The sequence below is a fragment of the Mustela nigripes genome, chromosome 9 (assembly GCF_022355385.1).
Source record: "Mustela nigripes isolate SB6536 chromosome 9, MUSNIG.SB6536, whole genome shotgun sequence".
NCBI classification, from domain to species: Eukaryota; Metazoa; Chordata; class Mammalia; order Carnivora; family Mustelidae; genus Mustela; species Mustela nigripes.
The window spans coordinates 77,869,592-77,886,094 of record NC_081565.1 but is presented as its reverse complement, the minus strand read 5'-3'; the positions used below and the strand labels follow the sequence as shown (position 1 = coordinate 77,886,094).

Below are 16,503 nucleotides of genomic sequence, written 5' to 3'. Positions count from 1 at the left end.
AGAGAGATCACAAGTAGGCAGAGAGGCAGGCAGAGAGCGAGAGGAGGAAGCAGGCTCCCCACTGAGCAGAGAGCCCGATGTGGGGCTCGATCCCAGGACCCTGAGATCATGACCCGAGCTGAAGGCAGAGGCTTAACCCACTGAGCCACCCAGGTGCCCCTGAATCTTTTTTTTTTTTTTTAACTTAGAAATATTTACCTGAGAAACTTTATTAAAGTATATCATTTTTTGTCTCAGGGAAGGGAATCTAACTAATACTTTCCTAAAAGCTACAGATGTCAAGAGAACTAGAATGAAGAGTAGCCAGAAGTATGAGTAGGGGAGGAAGGTTACACTTTTGTTTAGTACAAGTTTCGAAGGCAAATAAAAGGTTTGTTTGAGTTTTTCCAAAGGTCTCATGGAAGCCGAAACAAGGAGACATCAGTTTTTGTCCCATGATTTCGTTCTCTTACTTGGGAAGATTCATCACTTTTCTTAAAGCGGTCTGCAATGAAGAAATATAAGAACCTTCAAGACTAAAAGAGTATGTTCCATGATGCTGTCACATTGCCATGTGGGGCAGAAGTAGCAAGTGCTCATGAAAATGGTCTAATTTACCACATCCTGCACAATGTTCATTGGACTCTGTTGCTTGCTTTGTTTTCTTTTATTCTGTTTTAAATGAGTCTAATAGGACATTAAAATTCTTACCTTGCCAGAAACACTTTTAGAAAGAGGGTCATTGCTACCATGACCACAAAAGATACAGGTGGTAGAAGCCATGTTAGAAGAGCAGTAGAAGCAGTGGGTGTGGCCACGAGTGAGCAAAAGGCTGAAGGAGTGAAAAGATACATTTGAATACCCTGTACAGTGCCTGGTATTTTACTACTCACTAGCTCCTTCAACTGCATTTTGTACAATAAGGTAGATATTATTGCTCTCATTTATAAATGAGAACTGCAAATGTAGCAATGATACTTAACGTTTGGAAGACACACTGTTTAAAGGGGTAGAGTCAAAATTTGAACCCAGATGTTTCCTAGGTTTTTAATCTCAGAGTTCTACCATTTTTAGCAGGTAAAGTGCCCCAAAGCATGAAGGGGCCCAAGGATGGGTCAAGACAAACAGGCAGTGGTTGTAGAGATGGGATCCCATGAAGTGATGGGGTCTAGAGCAGGAAATGTGTGTGGAGGTCTAGAAGGCTAGGCTGAGGAATTTCTACCCTTCTGCCTTAACCTCCTCTGCTATGATTTTGATCTGTGACTTCACCATTTTTTAACTTATTGCCATGTCTTATTCCCAGTTGTTTTGTCCACAGAATCCTAAATGCAGGATTCGTTTTCCCCAACTCATTGAGGGGTCTGTCGAATGTAAACCTTTTCTGTTCTGTGTCTATGAAACATAAAAAGTATTTTTTGTATTTATCTAGTTTTAAAAAGATCGAGGAAAATAAAATTTGATTTTCTACCATTTTCATTCTCTATGTAAATGTTTCTTTAGGGGTGCCTGGGTGGCTCAGTGGCTTAAAGCCTCTGCCTTTGGCTCAGGTCATGATCCCAGGGTCCTGGGATCGAGCCCCACATCGGGCTCTCTGCTCAGCGGGGAGCCTGCTTCCCCTTCTCTCTCTGCCTGCCTCTCTGCCTACCTTTGACCTCTGTCTGTCAAATAAATAAATAAAATCTTTAAAAAAAAGTTTCTTTACATCGGAGTGTTCTAATTAGGAATATAAAATAATCAAATTAGCCTCTCCTCGTAATCTAGGATATTCTTCTTGCTTCTCAATCTCTGGGGACTTAAGGAACCACTCTTCAAAATTCAGAGCAGGTTCTCACACCTGTGTAGGCATTGTCATTCCTTCCTGTGAATGCCCTGACAGCAAGCACTTTGTACAGCCCTTAGTATCTTACAACACGCTGTCTTGTGACTTGCGTGTAACAGCACCTTTCTAAGAAGGGGCTCTTCTCATTATCTTTCATACTGTGAACCAGTAAGAGGTTTGCATTGAACAGTCCACAGTGTCACATAATCCAACAGGAGGACTCCAGTGGTCTTCTGCCTGATACCGTATGATTTTGCCACTTTCTACTTGCAACAGAAGATCATCTCAATGGGTGGGACTCCATTCTCCCGAACTCCACTTTCCGGGCGGTTCCCTCTTCTTTCCCTCCTGCCTCTTCCTGCAGTGCCCACAGCTGACACCCTGTCCTTCACCTTCTGGAAAGTCAAGCTGGAGCCAGAGAGGCATACAAGTGAGGCTCAGCCAGCAGGAACACTGAGGGAGCTGAGTCGCTGGCTCCCTTTCAGAATGATCAGGAAACAGAGAGCCCCAAATAAGGCTAAAGGGGATGTTCTGCTGTTTAATTTCCATAATCTACAGGATACGATTACATTCATTCATACAAATCACTGTGGCCTAATTTAGATTTTCTATCATAAACCATACTAATCATACGACAGGGTCTCATCGGCTCTACTTCTTGTCATGGAAAGTAACGCACACACTAAACACAGTTTCGTGCAGGCCGGGTGTGTGACAGGAACCCCGCTTCATCTCGCCCACATCTGCTTATGTTCTATAAACACGCACGAAGCCTGGAATAAGGAACAAATCATTAAAAGGAACTTTTGTTTTAGAGAAATGTCGGCCTAAAAACGGTGATACAAAACATGCTTCTGACCCCTGGAGACGCAGACCTTCTGCACGACTGGCCTGAGTCGCTAATGTTACCTCCGTGGATCCTGTGAAGGCCACTTTGTCTATATCCATGTGGGAGGAAATGGCCGCCCCAGCAGTAGGCCCGTAGCCAGGGACAATGTTCACCACTCCAGGAGGGAAACCTGCCTGCGGGTAAAGAGTAAAACGGTTAGGACAGAACTGAGTATTTAATTCCATGATAAAAAGAGGAGAGTCTGGGATCAAAGCCACCTCTCAATGCTGAGCTTATGAGTTTCTCTACCAAGCAAGACTCATTTAAGTGCTATTATTATTATTATTATTATTTCATTTTGTGGCCTACTTAAAATAACCTCCCAAGTTATATTACTGGGGAAGTGTTTCTCCTTGGTCGGAGGAAGTCCCTGTTTGACTTTTCTGGATCATTGCCCCGGTGATGGCTGCCTCAAATTTCATAAGAGTAACTCAGAAAGAGAGTGTGTGTAAAAGAGCTTGGTAAATTATTCTCAGAGAAGGAAAACAATGCAATTATTATCCTATCGGCGAAACTAAGAAGCTAAAAGGATCTCACATTTTCAGTTTCTAGCTATTGATTGTTCAGGGCATTCCAGCTGGGCTGCAAATTTGTACTGGCAATATTTAATCAGTAAAACATTAGATAAGAACTGTCCTCCTGTGCATGACGAAGCTTCGCAGATTGATTTCATTCCCGTTAAAGAACGAACAGGTAAAAAACGGTGTGTACCTAAGATGGGCACACAAAAATTTCATGTTATTAGCATCAAAATGCCCCATTTTGATATCTCTTTTGCCCTTTTCCTCTTTCTTTTAAATTTGAAGTGAAGAACAGTTTTAAGATTTAAGTTCAGATTTTTAAAAATTTTCTAGTAACTAAAGCCTCGTTTTTAAGTTCTGGAAAGATCTGAAGGACAAAGAGCAATAAATTGCAAGAAGAAAGGAGAAACCCAATCTGGATAGTTGATGAAACTACACTTCATGTGTTTTGTTTTGTTTTGGCCGGTGTTTGAGCAAGAAGGTAAATAAATGCAGAGAAAGCCACAACAGAAAATGGAACATAAATATGTCCTCTCGTGGATAGATATGTTTAAAAATTATGTGGCCCAATATTAAAAGTAAGCATAGTGGCGCAGAGGCCTCCAACCTTTGGAGGGACTGGTTTAAAAAAAAAAAATCTGCGGAACCTCCAATCCATTAGTGTCAGTTAGAAACCAATGTTCATCTCAATATTTGAAAGAAAGATATATCAATTTCAACGTGACTTTGCATCCATGAGTTAAGCTAAGGAAACAAAAATAAAAGTGGTTGTAAGGTGACTGTCAGACAGGAAGCCTTTGACTCTGGCTTCTTGTCCCCATTTGGGCGGAAGTTCATGGCGGCTGACTGCCAGCAATGTCAGCTGGAGGCCATGTTCGATGTGTTCTCATCTGGATTGGAGCCATTGGCAGGTGGTTTACAGCAGCACCAAGTGAGGCCTTCATGGGGTAAAGGAGGGCTCCTGAGTTCTCATGCATATTTTGATTTGGGAAACTCACCTCTTGGATTAAAGACGCCACGTGAAGAGCAGTGAGAGGAGTTTGTTCTGCAGGTTTTACAACCACCGTATTTCCACAGCTAAGGGCAGGCCCTATCTTCCAAATGAGCATGACCAGCGGGAAATTCCACTAGAAAGCAACAGGAACAATTGATTCCTTGTATTGCTGAAAGCCACATTTGCCAATCTAACTTCTACATTATTTACTACCTATAGTAAATAATGTGAAATAATATAGATGTGAAATAATATTTGTTGTAGTTTTGTGTAATCAACTGGTGTTTTCAAATTAGGTTCATTGCTAAAAGCAACTCATAAACACTGGAAAGCTCCAAATAAACTAGATATGGGACAGGAGTGGAAGGGAACCGTAAAATTTTATTAAGTGCTGTTATTTTGAGTTCTTCATCTACTGGAGGAAAAAAAAATACTGCATGGTTTAAAAATCAGGCCTGTTAAACATGTCTGCACATCTTTGAAAATTATAATTATTCCTCCCTCCTTATAGATCATTTGTTGTAACCATGTACCCAATAATAATAGTTAGCAGTGACCTGAAGCTAATATAACAGTGTGCATCAACTATATTTCAATAATAAAAATTGGGTGTGTGTGTGCTTGTGTGTATACGTAGTAGGGGTAGTAGCAATGTTTATTTCCAGGACAAATATCTTGCTAAAGACAAAAAGTATAGGGTCTGGTGGCTAAGAACTTTGTTCAAATCTCAGCTCAATCATTGACCAGCTCAGTGAGCTCAGACAAGTTACATGCTCTCCATGCATGATTTCATCATCTGTAAATGCTGATAAAAATCCTCTCTACTTCAAAAGGTCATCTTGAGGAATCTAATTTTTTTTAAACATCTTAATTTAATGTTTTTCATGTTCCAAGATTCACTGTTTATGCACCACACCCAGTGCTCCATGCAATACGTGCCCTTCTTAATATCCACCACCAGGCTCACCCCTCCCCCCACCTCCCTCCCCTCCAAAACCCTCAGTTTGTTTCTCAGAATCCACTGTCTCTCATGCTTCATCTCCCCCTCCGAATTCCCCCAATTCACTCTTCCTTTCCTTCTCCTAATGTCCTCCATGTTATTCCTTATGCTCCACAAGTAAGTGAAACCATATTGATAACTGACTCTCTCTGCTTGACTTATTTCACTCAGCATAATCTCCTGCAGTCCCATCTATGTTGATACAAAAGTGGGGTATTCATCCTTTCTGATGGAGCCATAATATTCCATAGTATATATGGATCACATCTTCTTTATCCATTCATCTGTTAAAGGGCATCTTGGCTCTTTCCAGAGTTTGGTGACTGTGGACATTGCTGCTATGAGCATTGGGGTACATATGGCCCTTCTTTTTACTACATCGGTATCTTTGGGGTACATACCCAATAGTGCTAATCATGTCAAAAAATGGGCAGAAGACATGAACAGACACTTCTCCAAGGAAGACATATAAATGGCCAACAGACACATGAAAAAATGTTCATCATCACTAGCCATCAAGGAAATTTAAATCAAAACCGCATTGAGACACCACCTTACACCAGTTAGAATGGTCAAAATTAACAAGACAGTAAACAACGTGTGTTGGAGAGGATGTGGAGAAAGGGGAACCCTCTTACACTGTTGGTGGGAATGCAAGTTGGTGCAGCCACTTTGGAAAACAGTGTGGCGATTCCTCAAGAAATTAAACATAGAGCTACCTTATGATCCTGAGGATCTGTCAAGAAAGTGGGCCAAAGACTTAACAAAGTGATGGGTTCATAATAGGCATGCAAAAAATATTAGCTATTACTAGTATTCAGGATGGTGTAATTTTTATTAGTTTTATTGATTATTGAACTAATGAGAAATTTTATTCAAAATGTGGTTGTGGATGCACTTCACATTGGAGGAGAAGATAAGTCATTGACACGTCTCCATCTAAAAGCTTCAGAATACTTGACCATCTTTTTATTTGGCTTCTTGGAGTATGTCGGTGAAATCATTTAGATAGTCTCCTTTATGCTGGGTTTAAAAGAAAGCCTTCATGATTCTGCTTAAAAATACAACTACAGGTAGGATAAATCCCATACAGTGTTCCAATAGTTTCCTCCACTTTAATTTAAAAAATGCATTTTGGACTCAAACACTGGTTGCTACTCTTCTCCTGGACGAGAAGTCTCAATGAGGAAATAAAAAGTGCTGGAGACTAGTAGGTCATACTACTTCACTAAAATGCCGTCCTGCACAGAGAAGGCAGCAATGGCTGCTTTGCCACATGCATGTGAAACATGGGTATTAAAAAGAGTACATAACACAGCTTTTTAAAAATGAACCACAGAATAAAAGGTTAAGATAGGTCAATGCTGTAATATCAAAACACACTCAAGTGATATTCCACACTATAGATATATTTCTGGACTACCTCATTCCCCTCCAGAGTTCAGTCACAGAGAGACCTAAGCTCATGAGTTACTATGTTTGCTCCACATTTAGCAAATATCTAAGAATCCATACGTGCTGGAGAAAACTTCTTTACTAAATGAAATAGAAATAGAATTCTTTTCTTTTCTTTTTTAATTTTTAAACCTGAAAATGATAGAGGAGACCAACTTACAGGAATGATTTGGCCACATACACCAATAGGCTCGTGTCTTGTGTAAGTGAAAAAGTTTCCATCTGGAAAATAAAACACACAATCATTTGTGGACAAATACGTTTGACATTCATGGAACGGTCTTTGGGGTTGATGTGAGAGGAAGGTGTAGACAATAACTGAAAACAAAAGCAACAAATAAAGAAATAAAAATAACCCCCATGTCTCCAACCACTTACAAAAGGAAAAATCCACGTCCTGCAATAGTAATTTTCAATGAGAGGAACCATAAAACTGATGTAAGCCAAGGCAAAGATGCAAAACCAGAATGTATCTGAAAGATATTTAATTCTCTCATCTTGTAGAAGGACTATTTTCTAATTTATCCTCATTCTCGAACTTTATTTTCTTAAAAAAAAGGTACAAGGTGGGTGGCTAAGACAACTGTTAGAGTTCTTTTTCTGACAGTTTGATCGGTAACGGCAGAAATCTTTTGGAGTAAAAATTACAAAATTAGAAGAGAGTAGAATTAAAAAATATCTCCCTACAAGCCTACTGGCTTATTCTAAAAGGTGCTTTTTTTTTTTTCTTTTTCTTTTTTACGTACCAAACAATAAAAACAAATCTCTTCATTAAAAAAAAAAGGAGGAGGAGGAAGGAAGAAAATGCCAGAAGTAAAATACATTGTTTTGCAATCTAGATTTGAACTGATTCATATGCCTCAAAGTCTGATGAGGTTACATTGTGCTTTTTGTTTTGTTTTGTTCTGTTCTAGTTCCCACAAAAGCTTCTTGGCTATCATAACAAGAAAGCTCCTTATCAAATCTATTTGTACTTAAAATAGTCCCTCCCATTTTGTCAGAGGGTAAAGAAAGAGTTTCTGGAGTAGTAGCCTCATTTCCTTTTGCTACCATGTTCTCACTCTCCGTTTTTAGTTCCTGGCTGTTACTTTTAACCTGCTTGAATTAGATTGAAAATGGCCATCAGGGTCAGTCCTGGAGGGTGTTGCAGTTCTAGAGCCAGTAAATGTAAATGAATTAAATTCTACCCCTAATGTTTTCCCAGTTAATGCTTTTTTAATATTCCTCTCCCATGAGCATTCTCTGCTAAAATACTAAAGCACATACATACGCATTTCATCACGCAAATTCTTCAACTGAGCTGTAAGCACCACCTCATCTCACTTTGAAGCCACTCAGAATAAATCAGTATGAACTGGTTTGTGGAATTAATGTACCGTAGCTCTACTGAGTGAGACCAGGCGCAGATGACATAACTGCCTCACACTGGAACACGCAAAGACACTTAAATAATTACATTATAGGAAGGGCATACATTTCACTATCAGAATACAAAGTAAATCATCTGAGGCCAACTTTGAAAAGCCTGGGCGGTTAGAGACAACTGCCCTAATTCAGTGACTGTGAGCATAAGAATGTTCTTACTTGAATATTTTCTAAAATATCTGTAGTGTGATCTTCTGCACGATTATGCTGAAACAATTTGAAAGACCATTTGATAAATCTTCGCAGAATTTCTAGGCTCAGAGCTGCTTGTCTCAAACTCAAGGAGAAAGTCAATCTGCCTTTTCGGCTGACATCTTTTAAAGGGAGAGTTTGGAGTAATTCAGCTCTACAGCGATCGCCTCTCGCCTACCCTCTCCCCTGATGGTTTCTCAAAGCTACTCACCGATGGGTATCGTGCGGCCTTGGATCTTGTCAGCCCATCCTGCACAGTAGCGCAAGGTTGTGATGCAACCCCCCAAATCCATCAGATAGGAACTGGAGAAGAGTTTTCCACCATTCATTGATTCCATGGTCTGAAAAGGAAATCAAACCTCAAACGTAAACTCCCACAACCATTTTCGATTAAAAAATCGAGAGGTAATATTTTGAAGAAGCAGGTACTAGAGAATTTGGGAAATAGAAAAAAAAATCCTATAAGCTATCTTGTATAACGTTTCCTTTCTACAAAGGAGGTAAAAACAGAACAAAACAAAAAGAGTAAAAATGACTTGCATAGACTTGCTTAAGGCCACATAACAAGATCCAGATAAAAAGGACAGTAAGATTGCGGCTTCTATACCCTAGCATTCCTTCTTCATTCTGAATGTCCTCCGGCTGCACAGCTTGCTAGGAATCAGTCCCAATTTGGAAGACACACAGTTGGTGAGAGTGAGTGGCACCTCTGTTCCTAAGTCAGATCAGAGGCCCAGCAAAATTTCACTTATTGTGTAAACACAACTGTGGGACAATTTGGTGACTATGAACGGTGCCTCAGTGATCATTTTTGGTATTTGCATTGCATCCAGATATGACCTCTGTACACAAACTTCAGTGATTCCTGGATCTTCCATCCATGAGTTTTCTTCAGCAGAACTTTGAATGGTGAAACTTCCAGTGTTGCCCCTATTGTCATAATTATTGTTTGAGTGGTCAGGCTGGAAAGCGCAACATTTTCTGGTATGGTTTGCTAACCATCCACTGGTTGACCTGGTTTCTTTTCTTCCTTTCCTTCAGCAGGAACTTTAAGACCTCTTTGGGGATCTCATGTCCTGCCAGGGCAGGAATATACAGGTGAAAAACTGTTGAAACTGTTCCTCAATTGTTATAGTCTTCTGTCTCTGTGTGACCCTGACTGCCATCCCCAAACTTCATCGGACATTTCTATGTGCCTGATCTTTCTTCCCCCTTAGGATCTTATGCTGACAGAGAGAGCGAGCATTCTATAATCCACAGAACAGTCACCCAGGTGCCCCAATTGTGCATAACTTCTAACTCCGTATTTTTGCATGATTTGAATCATGCTGAACCTTTGAATAATAAATAGTTCCTTGATTAACTATAATCGCTCAAGTTGATTTAAAAGTATGTACATGGGGGGCACCTGGGTGGCTCAGTGGGTTAAAGCCTCTGCCTTCAGCTCAGGTCATGATCCCAGAGTCCTAGGATCGAGCCCCCCATCGAGCTCTCTGCTCTGCGGAGAGCCTGCTTCCCCCCCTCTCTCTCTGCCTGCCTCTCTGCCTACTTGTGATCTCTGCCAAATAAATTTTTTAAAAAAAATTATGTACATGGGCTTCTTTATTACTGCCATTATAAGATTCTAAAGGTAATGAGAATTTGCTGTGAAGCTTGATCTTGGTATTGGTTCATTTGCAATTGGCTTTACTCAATGTCTAATTGAAAAGAAAACAAGGAAACACCCCACCCATTTTACTTGCTGACTCATCTAACTGCCAAAATGTTTTTTTTTTTAAAAGCAGTATACATAAAAAATACAGTTTGTACAAATACACAAAGGATTGACTTTTTTTCTTTATTTGTCAACTTTTTCACCTGTAAGAAGACCATCATTTAACCCAGACCACTGTGAATACATACATTTCAGGAAGGGAAAAGCAGCCATTTAGTAAGTTTCTTGGTGGGCTAGATTAAAGAGAAATACATCTATTTTAGAGAAATATCCTGGGCACCTTTGACAAAATCTATGACATTTTTCCACAAAAAAGAGTTCAGTCGTCAGGTAAGTTGGAGAAATCCAACATTCCAGGACATTCACTGCATGTGACTTTGTTAAAGGCCCTGAGCAATTCTAGAATAGAGGGGGAAAAAATTTTGTTTAAGAGGTTATAAGTTGTGGTTTGCTAAGGTTTAGCCTGTAGAATCTAATCTAGGTGTAGAAATGAACATTATCCAGAACAAGCACGCAGCTTCCCCTTTGAGAATAAGCTCAACGGTGTGTACAGTTCCTGTACAGTTTCTATACAGGAGCTGGTAGGAGTCTTTCCGTTTTGTTTGTAGGGAGCACAGAATCATCACTAAAACCAAAGCCACTTGTTATTCCAAACAATGGATGCTTTCTAGAGATCTCTCTACCTGCCCAATTTGGTTAATACTCACTGCCAGGAGAAGCCGATCTCTTTCAATTAAGTCAGCCAACTTGTAGATGAGCCGCCCCCTCTCCGAAGCATTCATAGTACGCCATGGAGAGCCTATCTGAAAAGCCTTTCTTGCAGCCTTCACTGCTTTGTCAATATCCTCCTGCAAGTCAAAGGGAATTCATTTCAGTAGCCTAAACATGTTAGCAAATGCAGCGGCAGTAACCCTATAAAACAGACTGACAGTCCCCATAAGCAGATGCTGTGTGTTCATTAGCCCGAAGTCCAGCACACTGTACGAACTCAACTGTCAGCTATGGGAGTTGCAGACCTGCTGCCTAATCTTTAGAATGATGAATTCCACACACACACAGCTCAGTCTTGATTTCCCTGAACAGCAATATTGTAATATTATAATATTGCTACCATCGGAGTGCTGCTGTACATCGATCAAGTCATGTTCAAATTACTTTGCACACATAAATTCACGGAATTCTTTATAATCTTGTGACACGAATATGTTTCCTGTTTTACAGAAGAAGAAACTGAAGCAAAGAAAGAGAGGAAATTGGCCCAAGGCCAATAGCTGAAAGTGGCAGAATGCTTTTGCACGGAGCGGCTCTGATCGTAGAGCCTTGGCTCTTCACCGTGATCTATAGCTTTGGTGATGGACCGAGAGTTCCAGGGAAAGCTCAAGATCTACTAAAATGGTGACTGTCTTCTTGGATGGCTGAGGACTCCATAGCCTGTGCCTGCTTTTTGAGAACCTGCTGCAGGATGAATGAAAACTGGGTCTTGCTGTTGAAAGGTAAAGAGTATAAGTGCACATTCATTTCTCCTGTGCAGAGAGAAAAGGCACTGAGAAGTGGAACTGGTATACAGAGGATCCGTCTGCAGATTACGACCTCTCTTTTCCCAACTGCGTACAAAGAGATCTTTTCAGCTCCTAACTAGTTACAGAAGTCAGTTTCTTATTCTTAAGGTGCTACTTAAAATTACATTAATTCAAATAATCAAGGCGGGTCAAAAAATCCAGTAATTCCGCATTTAGTCTAGCCTCTTCACTCCTTCACTCCTGCTGCTTTTACTCACACTCTTTTCCCGGAGCCAGGTTGACTCCTCCTGTTCCTTCCTAGTCAACCTTAGTTGCGTACTTTCCCCTGGCCTCACCATTCCACAGATCCCTGCTGAGATCTCTTGGAGCTCCTACAGCATATACCTACCACAAAACTCACCACCTCTTCCATTACTACTTTATATGTTTTTTCTGCCTCAAATCAGTTGTAAGCATTTTTTTTTTTTTTTTTTTTTGAAAGCGAGAGAGCATGAGCAAGAGTGAGGGGTGGGCAGGGCTGGCTTGAGGGAAAGGGAGAAAGAAAATCTTAAGCAGAGCCCATGCCCAGCACAGAGCCCCATGAGAAGCTTGATCTCACAACCCTGAGATTGTCAGTGAACTGAGGTGACATCAAGAGTCAGACGCTTCATCGACTGAGCCACGCAGGCTCCCCAGTTGCAGACAACTTAAAGGCATAGACTGTTCCAATGTTCGTTAGTGTGTAGGACTGGCCACGACACAGACCTACATAAATTCCATAAATCATGGCTACATCTTAGGCCAGTTGGTTGGAAATTTTTGCAGAAGAAATCATTTCTTTTGAGAATAGGGGAGAAAATTGCATAAAATTTTTTTAAAGTTGCTCACAATTTAGCTGAACCCCATTCAAGAATGACCCCTGCCCCAGTGGGAATCATGAACCTCAAGTTAATCTTCCCCACCTTGGAGTATATTTCATTAAAAAGTCCAAAACTTAGAAGTCTGCAAATTAAAAGAAATAAACTATTTTTACAGTATTTATTACCACACTAAGATGAGTCCAGCATGATATTTTAGAAGTGTAATCTACTTTGACTAAGTGATAACATTCACAGAGCCCAAGCAAACATTCTTTCACTATAATACATCATATATTTGTTTATCTCACCGCCTAACTTCTGAGAGAATGATGAGTATATATACAATAAAATAATGCATTGGTACTCACCCTTCCTGAGAAATGTGTATACAGTCATATTGGGGGTATTCAGTTAATCACACTGATTATTTATATTTGGATATTGTTTTATGCTTTAAGTTCTAACTTTTCCCAAGGTATACACAGACAGTGCTATTTGGGAAAGAAATCCCACAAGATTCGGAAATTGCCAGGATGATCTATGGATACCACAGCTTATAAAATATATGCTGCTGTGTGTTTAAACAGGTCGGTGTGAAACAGCTTTCATCTGGATCCTTCTGCTCAGTGTTCTGCCGTCAGCCTTAGCCAGATACAGTTTATCAGAGCCATCCCGGCCTCTCAAAGGGAAGGGAAAAAAATGGCTTCAAGACATCTAACTCTGCCATGCGGAAAACACATTGAGATAAGGACTTTCTTACAGTTGTGTCCTGTGCACCATAATCCTCCTTTGCTCATAATCTATTTTATCTTGCAGGCACAGACGTAGAGTAAGGATCGTTAACACATAGATTTGGAACAAAACAACCCAGGTTTAAATTCTGGTTCCCCATCTATTAACTCTGAGTTTGGAGACATCCACCCCACCCACCCACCCATCCATCCATCCATCCATCTGTCCATCCATCCATCCATCCATCCATCCATCCATCTGTCCATCCATCCATCCATCCATCCATCCATCCATCCATCCCCCCAATCCAGCCATCTATTCCTCCATCCAAAAATTTGCTGAACACTCTACTGTAAATCTTGGGATCTGGCTACTAATGATCAAATCGGGAAGACAGGAGATTGTCCTTTTGAAAATTAAATAAGGTAACACTGGAAACACATTTTCTCTGTGACAGACATGACTCAGTGTTCATTAAGGGGTCACAAGGGCTATCATAGTTGCAGCAAAACAGGCAAAACCACCCTAAAATAACTCTCAGTAGTTCTAGTATATTTTAGTCTTTCCTTTCAGTTTTCTCTACCGTGTATCATTTTAGGCTGCTATTATCTAATCGTAGCTTGCCTTCTCAAGCCGTTCTCTTCTGTGTCCCCCAGCTGTCTTGCCGATGGCCACCAGGCTAATCTTCCTCATGCAATTTTATGTCACCACTTTCTCTATCAAATATTTGCAACTCCCCTTTGTCTATGGTCCTCAGGTCAGACTCGTTCTGATCTTCAAGACCCAACATTTTGGGGCCCTACCTCACCTTTCCAAACTTGAGTTCACATTTTTTTTTCTACTCTGTCTGGCCCAACTGCTTTTCACCTTTGCTCCTGAAATTCTCCTTGCCAAGAATGTTCCACCAGTACAGCTCTCTATTTTCAAAATGTGACATACTCTTTAAGACCAAATATCATAACCTACTTAAACCCTTGCTAGTCTAATCTAGCCTGATGGTAGCTCCCAGGAAGAACTTACTAAGCTCCAGGCACTCAGTGAAGCCTTCCATAACTCTGCAGTTACTACGACAGTTCAACATCATGGACTTTGTTTTACGGGACGTGAAATCCAGCATGAAATCTATCAACCAAAATTTGATCCCACATCTGGCTCCCAAATCTGGTTTTATAGCTCTGCAAGACATCCTGATGGTGATCTTTGTGATGAATATTTATTGGTCTCTGTATTAAAAGCTATAATATTCCTTATTATTCTGGGCCTACAATAGGCAGTTAATAAATATTTAACAATTTAATTACCAACCTTTTAAACTCATCATGTTACATTGATTTTATAGAAGAGTGCTCCTGATATAAATAATTTGCTTATATTGACATGCATATCATAAATCATATTTTAACTGATTCTATTACATAAGAAAGCTTTTACACTAACCATAGTAAGCATAAGGGTTTTTTTTTTAATTGTTATTATTTAAATTCTATGAGTAGTATTTCTTGGAATTTTACTTCAGGACTAACATCTCCAAGGACATGGTTTTTCAATTCACCCGAAAACAATTTGGCATATTAACTCAAATTTGCCACCCCAATAACACTTTCGCCTTAGAGGGCTTTAAATGTTCCTTTTTTTTTTTTTTTTTCAAGTTTGGATGATGAAATATCAAAAGACCTCTTAAACACAGTTGAAGAAGGACAAACTTCTCTATTGCTCCCAGGCTGCCCGTTTCCATATTAGATCCATTCCAATTTGGAGAAAATAGTCATCAGACCAGTTTTACTTTTACACCTGTCATAAGCACTTACTTTAATGGCCATTTATTTTTATCCCCACCAATTATTTGTTAGGTCATGCTCAGTATTAAAAGCAGTTTTCAGGATTAGTCAATATAGCCTAAAAGAGGCACTGGAGTGAAAAGAAAACAGTTCCCACCCACATCTGTGCTTCGCTTTGTAACCCCCATTCATTCTCGCTCCTCCTCCTTTCTTTATAACACCATTGAAAGGCGATATATAGCCCATTGTTAGGTCCATTCTACTCATAAATTAAACCCCTAAAACCTCTTGGGCTCATTATCTCAAGAGTCAGTTCCAGAATATTAGGTTTACGGTGACTGTGTAATTTACTCGATTTGTACCTTTCACTAAGCAATGTTAGGAGTTCACGTGCATTTGTCGGTTAAAAATTGTGAGAGGAGCAATCATTATTTAAAAGCAAACATCAGTAGATTACTCCAGAATAGAATGGGATGACAAGAATGTTGAATGTGAAGCAAATAGCTGGTTACCCTGAACAGTTTATACCTTAAACAACTGAACTCAAGCAGCTGGGTTAGCGTTGTGACCCGATTTGAAGCTTTGCTGGGTGTTAGTGAGTGTTCCTGATCGACATTCGCGCAGACAATACTGCTCTGCTCTGAGCAGGAGTAATTACTGATAAGCCCATAGCAAATAGATGACAGGTATTTCTAAAGCTTCAGGTCTGCTCCTCAGCTCCCCCCTCACTGCACTTTAGGAAGAAGGCAAATCCCACCACCAACGATGCAAGAAAAGTCCTTGGAGATCTTGATAAGGTTGCAGCTGGAGCTCTAGGCACAGATTTGTCTTCCTGATGAAAGGAAAGCTGCACGCCAGTGGCAAAGAGAGATGTCCAGAGCACCAGGGCCAAAGCACCAAGAATACTTGTTCTTTTGGTAATTGCCAACACAACCATGTCTGCAGTCTTGCTCCTGAGCAGCATTTATACCTCTGGAGAGAAGGGGCGGGCAGCAGTCAGCGGCTCAGACGTAGCTCGCCCTGCCCTCTATTGCTTCCCCTCCCCACCCCAGATTGCCAGAGCCACTCAGCCAACTAGAAGGACATTTGCTGTAACGTGGCGTTGCAGTGTTGGGTAGATCTCCCGAAGTCTCTGGCAAAGTCATTTCTCTGCTGAATAGAAGAGTACATGTTTCTCTTCTTTCTAGGAATGGCCCAAAGCACATAGGCTTCTGGGTCTCCTAAGACAGGTTGCCAGGGATCATCGGTACTTCTCTGCTCAAGTCTGGCCTTGTAACATTTCACAGGGGTGCACAGAGATTGTTACGGTGCAGGTTCGCACTCCAACTTTCTTACCTATTAAAGTCCATGCCCCTTAGGAAATGCAATCATAATTTAATGGTTTAATAATTTCATGCAGTAGTTCTCAAAGTATATTCCTCCATCTCCATCCCAATCAGCAACAGCAGCATCCCCTAAGAATTTGTCAGAAATGCAAATTTTCAGGCCCCACAGTAGAATTACTGAAACAAACCCTACAGGGTGGGGTGTGGCCCAGAAACCCCTGTTCCAACAAGCCTTCAAGGGAATTTGGTTGCAGGCAAAACTGTGAGAAACACTGCCCTAGTCAGTAGTTAATTTAGTACTAGATTCCTAAGATGATGAGA

General features: G+C 40.5%; 1 protein-coding gene and 1 long non-coding RNA gene across 2 annotated transcripts in view; one reads left to right on the top strand and one right to left on the bottom strand.

Annotated features, from left to right (window-relative positions):
• Positions 1-1,449, top strand: part of LOC132024810 (uncharacterized) — a 25,120-nt gene extending 23,671 nt beyond the window's left edge. Inside the window, exon 2 of the long non-coding RNA XR_009406313.1 lies at positions 393-1,449. This is a non-coding gene — a long non-coding RNA (uncharacterized LOC132024810). The remainder of the gene's footprint in view (positions 1-392) is intronic.
• The window catches only part of ALDH1A1 (aldehyde dehydrogenase 1 family member A1), a 52,857-nt gene that overhangs the window by 21,554 nt on the left and 14,800 nt on the right, over positions 1-16,503 (bottom strand). The window contains exons 3-7 of the mRNA XM_059411857.1: positions 10,696-10,836; positions 8,486-8,615; positions 6,818-6,879; positions 4,207-4,335; positions 2,708-2,821 (exon numbers count right to left, since the gene is read on the bottom strand). Of these exons, the coding sequence (XP_059267840.1) occupies positions 2,708-2,821; positions 4,207-4,335; positions 6,818-6,879; positions 8,486-8,615; positions 10,696-10,836 (576 nt within the window). The remainder of the gene's footprint in view (positions 1-2,707; positions 2,822-4,206; positions 4,336-6,817; positions 6,880-8,485; positions 8,616-10,695; positions 10,837-16,503) is intronic.